Source organism: Cajanus cajan, chromosome 9 (genome assembly GCF_000230855.2).
Source record: "Cajanus cajan strain Asha chromosome 9, NIPB_CcT2T_4, whole genome shotgun sequence".
NCBI classification, from domain to species: Eukaryota; Viridiplantae; Streptophyta; class Magnoliopsida; order Fabales; family Fabaceae; genus Cajanus; species Cajanus cajan.
In genome coordinates, this window is record NC_138525.1 from 6,086,906 (window position 1) to 6,093,301 (window position 6,396).

Sequence of the window (6,396 nt, forward strand, 5' to 3'; positions counted from 1 at the left end):
GTTTTCGGCAAAAAAAAATGTCGTTTATAAAAATAAAAAACTTATTAATTATTATTACTTTAAAGTTTTAAAAATCAATTTTAAAAGAAATGACACGAAATCATTCGATATGTTAAGTTCAATTAACATGTTTTCAATTAAATTACACGGAATAAAATATTTGTTCGAAATATAATAAGATAGAGAATAAGTGAGCCAACCATCTTATAATAGAATAAAATATTTGTTAATTTACCTATAAGTTTGTTTTAATTTATAAAAAAATTATTTTAATTTTAAAAAAATTTCTCTTATATATAAAAAGTCTATTCAAATGGACCTTCTACAATTAGTACCTTTTAATAATTGACAAATATTTTATTTTAATATGTTTAAAAATCTCATATTATTTAAGAGTTAAGATTAAAAGTTATTTATGAACATTTTACTCTCTTAACTCATTGAAATATCTTTTTAAAGATAAACTTTAGATAGTTCAGTGAGTGTTAAAATGAACAATATCTTAGATGTGATGATTTTAATGATATTAATAAACTTATAATTAGAACATTAATAATAATAAAAAAAATTTCAAGATAAATAATAATCTATAAATATAATTCTCTCTTAATTTATTAAACTATATTTTCAATAATAAAATCATAACGATTTAATAAATATTAAAACTAATAATATTTCAAATTTCATAACTTTAATAATATAGGAAACTTCGGCGGTTTCTTTAAATGGAGGAATAAATACTTATTCCCTCGCATATTTCTTTAATAAGCCCTAAGGACATCTCTAATGGAAACAACTCATTTGAGTTGTTTCATGCATTGAAAAATGAAAAAAAGTGGTCCTTAGTGTGTCATGTCAGTATTAAGCAACTTAAACACAAATTTACTCTAATGGTAAGAATCTTTAAGAAATTCAACTTTATTATAATTTTTTTTTCTAATCATTTATTAACCAATTTTAATTTTTTATTAAAAAGGATAATTGCACTACAATTAAAGAAAATAAATTACAAGAAAAAATACACAATAAATAAATATTAAAAATAAAATAAAATAATAATAAATACATAGACATTATATGAAATTAATTTTCATCATTATTATTTCCGAAACGTTCCCAAATATCTGCTTGAAATCTGGTAAGGAACGGTTGCTTGAGGAAACAACTTTCTTTCTTCTTTAAGCAACTCATGTTACCACGTCAGAATCTTCTAATAACAAAAAATCGGAGTTTGAGTTGTTTCATGAGACAAGCAACTCCCATTAGAGTTGCTCTAACTACAAAAAAATCAAAACAACACAAGTTTCTTCCACTCCTTAGAGCTTTCCAAAGATCCTATTGGATTATGTTCTTTTTTTTCAGCCTGACCGGAACCTTTAAATGCCCTGGCGATATTATATTATTTTTCTTGCAAACAAAATTACAAGAAAATTATGAAATCAATACTCGTGTTAGTTATCTCATTACTCCTTTATATAAAAAGGCAAGACCTTGTATAAAAACATGCTCAATCATCAATTTCTTTTTAAAAAAAATTGTGAAATCACTTACTATCTTTAGCATAAGTCTACAAGGCCTAAAATTAATTTAACTATGTTTGAATTTTGAAATTCAACCCAATACATTTTTATGACATGTAATATTTTATTATAAAATATAAGTTTTTTTTTTTAATTATTATGTAATAATATTAAAAATTTAGTAATATTTTTTATAACATGATACTATATTCACGATGTAATTATTTATTTTAAAATATATTGTAAGTTATAATTTAATTTAAATTTTGTATTTTATAATTTTACTATACTTAATGTTGAAAGTTAATATAATGTAACAAAATCAAATAACCTTAATCTTATTCATACATTCTTGTGTTTGGATCGAGTCGGATTTGAACTTTAGAAAATGATCTGAATAAAAATTTAGATTGAATTTAAACAAGAATAAATATAACCCTATCCAGTTCATGTTCATTCTTACATGTAATAATATAAAACACAAATGCTTTTTTATGTTTTTTTTTTTTATTAGTTATAATTTTTGTTTGTATTGACTTTATTTTAAGAAGAACACGCCATCTAAAAGAGAAGGAAAAAAAATATGATTATTCAAGTTTTGATCGAGTTTACTAAAATATCTGGAGGTTTCTATATGCATATATGCTTGATTAAGAATAATTTAAATTTTTAAACAATAAATAACACAATATTTTTATAATTTATGTAACAAAAAATTAAGAACAGAATAAAATTAATGCTTTACATTGCAGTGTCAATGACAATATTTTCTTCAATTTCATATAAAATACATCTTTGAGTGGCTTATTTATAGTCATGAAAGTCACCAACAAGCAAGATGTGATTGATAAGCAGGTGATCATAAATTCAATCTCTGATAAGTGCTTATAAGAAAAGTATTTGTTAAAAAATGTTAATTCTTTAATTAGATTTCAGTATTTCAATGATGAATTCTTAACTTTTGTTAGTAGTAAGTAAGTAATATATATATTTTTTCTTTTTGTATATAGGATACTTGTAGACGGAAGTATCTCAAAATCTGCCTTTACCTTATTCAGAGTAGCTTACAGAAGAAAAGTTCACAATAGGTAAGTAATGTAGTCTCTTTGAATACAGAATTATTATAATTTAAAAAATGACTTTGATTTTATTTTTCATTTCAGAAATGTGTTAAATGCAATTTAAAGAAATGATTCACCCAAAAGAATTAAAATTAAAATTAAAATTGTTAGCACACGATTCATTATTGTAGTATGGTATACATATAGTTGGGCTTTTGGGTCTTGTCTGGGGTATACATCTGGAAAATGCAAGCAAACAAAAGTGTCCACTTAATTGGACTAAAAAATAATAGTGTAAGAGATAAAGGATTCTAGTTCTAGATATTTCATAATTTCAAGGGACAGCACAACAATCATACCCAGCTAGACCACGAGCACGCCACGCGCCCATACCCACCTTTACATCTCAACCCTCCACGTGTCAATCAATCCAACGGCTCTCACGTCACCAAACCCTCCATTTAGTCCCACTCCCACACGCCTATCTCCATCCCCAGGGTCACATAACCCACTGTCACTACTCCCAACAAACAAACCCGAACCAAAATCATGCTTCTCCGAACCGTCGCTACTTCTGCTTCTGGTTCTGCTTCGTCCCTATCTCTCTTCAGCCCGAACGCCGAACCTTCGCGTTCGCTTTCCGTTCGCGCGAAAAACGCTCGTGGATTGGTGGTTTTCGCCGCCAAAGGATCCACGAACCACCGTGCCTTAACCGGCGTTATTTTCGAACCGTTCGAGGAGGTGAAGAAAGAACTCGATCTCGTTCCCACCGTTCCACAAGCCTCTCTCGCACGCCAGAAATTCGTTGACGAATCTGAAGCTGCCGTTAACGAACAAATCAAGTTGCTTCTCTTTCTCTCATCGGTTTTATTTCACTTCGTTATTTTCTCGCTCTGATTATAATTACTATTTTTGGATGCAGTGTGGAGTATAATGTCTCGTATGTTTATCATGCTCTGTTTGCGTACTTCGATAGAGACAACGTTGCGCTGAGAGGTCTTGCTAAGTAAGTAACGGTTTGATTATTTTTGAAATCTTTCGTTGAATTAGAAGTGATTATTAGTTTATTGAAGATTATCGTTGATAAAGGTTTTTCAAGGAATCGAGTGAAGAGGAAAGAGAGCATGCTGAGAAATTCATGGAGTATCAGGTGTTTGACTTTGACTTATTGAGTGATGTTGATGTTGAATTGTTGTTGTGTGTGTTGCTGTGAGTTATTTGATCTATTTATTTATTTTCAGAATAAACGTGGTGGAAAAGTGAAGCTGCAGTCAATTGTGATGCCGCTTTCTGAGTTTGATCATGCAGAGAAGGGAGATGCGCTGCATGGTTAGTGTCTCTGGACTTTTCATTTTTTGTATTTTCTGTTCAGAATTTAGATGCGTGTGTTCTATAATTTGAACCAGGTTTTGTTTACCTTTCTGTGATGAACTAGTGCTTGTCAATTTTTTCTGAATCTGAAGAGTTGACGTGTGATCTAGTTTTTGGATCGAACCTGATGGAGCCTTGAGATCTTGCAGTTTTGACACAGTTACTTGTTCTCGAATTTTGCATGACTAGCATGTGTTAAAAACGTGGAGCGTAGTTTTAAGAAATTAGAATATTTGGATGCTTGCATGATTTGATACGATTCTCAGTTTCTAATGATGAAACACAAAATGATTTGGATTTATGCATTACATGGATGAATGTTGTGCGACCGTAAATTGAAAGCCACTCTGTTTTCATTTTGTGAAACAAGGATTTTATGTAGTCGCACGCTGATTTTATGAAGTTCTCAACGGGATTCTATTCGTCACAGTTAAACATGTTTTCTTTTCCTCTTATTTCAGCAATGGAACTCGCTCTCTCATTAGAGAAGCTAACGAACGAAAAGCTCCTTAACTTGCACAGTGTAAGCCAAGTTTGTTGGATCTTACTTTTGATTTTGCAGCTTGTGCTTTGTTTCATTGATCTCGCACATCTTTAAACTGATATCATCAAAATAAATAAACAAAAGAAATTGTTAAAATGGAAGTTCCTTACATTTGACAGGTTGCCAACAAGAACGGTGACGTGCAGTTGGCAGACTTTGTGGAAAGTGAGTTCCTGGGTGAACAGGTAAACACAAATTTGGTGTTGCAGCCAAATTTTTTTGGAGTGTGAGAGATTAATTCCCAAAATTTCTCATTGCATTTGGTAAAAGATTGCTAGGAAGCTCAATAAGTCTAATCTTAAATGGTTTTCTTCTTAGGTGGAAGCTATCAAAAGATTATCCGAGTATGTTGCTCAGCTCAGGAGAGTTGGCAAAGGACATGGTAAGAATTTCAAATTCTGCTGTGTATCTTAAGTTCGCATTCTGCTACTTTGTCTTATTTTCATGAGTTTTTTTTCCTCTTATTAAGGGAAGGTGTTCTAATTTGTTCTCCTTGTTATGGACTTTCAGGTGTGTGGCACTTTGATCAGATGCTGCTTCACGAGGGACATGCAGCTTGATGATTATATTTTAGCCTTTCTAGTCTCGTGTATCTTGCTTATATCTAAGGTGACTTTCATGTCTTTTGCTGGAAGGTGGAACTGAACTTTGGATCAATAAAAATAAACATGGACTTGGTTCTGGTCATCGATAATTTGCAGTTTATTTTCTACTTGATCAATTATTGTTTGTTTTATTCAGAAAAAGATAAAAACGACTTAAAATTTTTTCTTCTAAATGCACCTAGACTAGGATAAGAACACTGCGACGAATTTACCGAATGCCAGTTAAAACTGTACCTACATTTTTAGTATGTTCATTTTTGGTGTGTCTGGATAATATTCAAGAATTGATTCTACTATATGAAAAAAATAAAAGTAATTATTATTATTTTTTTTATCTTTACATTAAAAAAAAGGATTATCTATCATATGAAATTTATTTAAATATACTATTTATAAACTGATTATTCAACTTTCCATTACACGGCAGAGCATTCTTATATTTGAGGAAAGGGTCCGTCCGGCTTAAAATAAATCTTATTGAAGATTTATTTTAAAGTGAGATTTTTTAAAAATTAATATCTTTTGATAAAAGAAATAAAAATATTTAAGATGAGTTTTGAAAGAAATAATTATGTCTTTAAATCTTTTAAGTGAATTTTGATATAAAAAAAATATAAATATTTAAGACGAGTTTTGAAAAAAAAATTATGTTTAGATTTTTTTAACTGAATTTTTAAGAATTTAAAAAGTGATTTTTAAGTGAAAGTCTCTAAAATATTATATAAGTATTAATATAATATCCTTTTTAGGGAGTTCTCATTAAATAAATTTTTAAGAATGTAAAATTTGATTTTGAATTACAAAATTTATAATAAAAAATTATACAAATATTAATATAAAATATTTTTTAAGAGCCTAAAATAAGGGTTTCCACGTCTTGCTCGAGGAAAATGAGCATTGCATTTTCCTTTTATAGTAGAAAAAGTTATCGCATCTAATTAGCTAAGCGGAACAATATAAAGTATTAAACAGCTTAAGATATTTTTACTTATTTATTTTTATTTAATATTCATTCAAAAAATATAATTAATAAAAGAAATATTTTATAATTGTTCTCATAAACATATTTCATTTTTATAAATAAAAAAAAAACACAAGGAAGTTATAAGTTATTAAATTTGTTTATTTATATTTATGCATTTAAACTATTGTAACAAAAATTAAATTTATATAAATTGTATAATGATGAACTATTGCATTTTGCTGATTAAACCATTTTTTTTATAATTATTCATCATTAGTAAAATTATAATTAATAGAAATATATCAATATCTATGTTTTGTTGAGATAATTT

The 6,396-nt window shown here is 28.4% G+C and overlaps 1 protein-coding gene across 1 annotated transcript; it reads left to right on the plus strand.

The window, feature by feature from the left end:
- Positions 1-3,074: 3,074 nt before the first annotated feature.
- On the plus strand, positions 3,075-5,183 carry LOC109807916 (ferritin-2, chloroplastic). The gene is made up of 8 exons (XM_020370647.3): positions 3,075-3,423; positions 3,504-3,587; positions 3,671-3,731; positions 3,823-3,910; positions 4,414-4,475; positions 4,616-4,681; positions 4,815-4,878; positions 5,007-5,183. The coding sequence occupies exons 1-8, from the start codon at positions 3,131-3,133 to the stop codon at positions 5,054-5,056; spliced, it is 768 nt and encodes a 255-aa protein (XP_020226236.1). The 5' UTR covers positions 3,075-3,130; the 3' UTR covers positions 5,057-5,183.
- Positions 5,184-6,396: the final 1,213 nt, after the last annotated feature.

Bases quoted from the DNA above. Each gene is read 5' to 3' on its own strand.
- LOC109807916 (XM_020370647.3), top strand. From the start codon at position 3,131: ATGCTTCTCCGAACCGTCGCTACTTCTGCTTCTGGTTCTGCTTCGTCC. The intron at 3,424-3,503 runs GTTGCTTCTCTT...TTTTGGATGCAG, and splicing joins GCCGTTAACGAACAAATCAA to TGTGGAGTATAATGTCTCGT. The intron at 3,911-4,413 runs GTTAGTGTCTCT...CTCTTATTTCAG, and splicing joins GAAGGGAGATGCGCTGCATG to CAATGGAACTCGCTCTCTCA.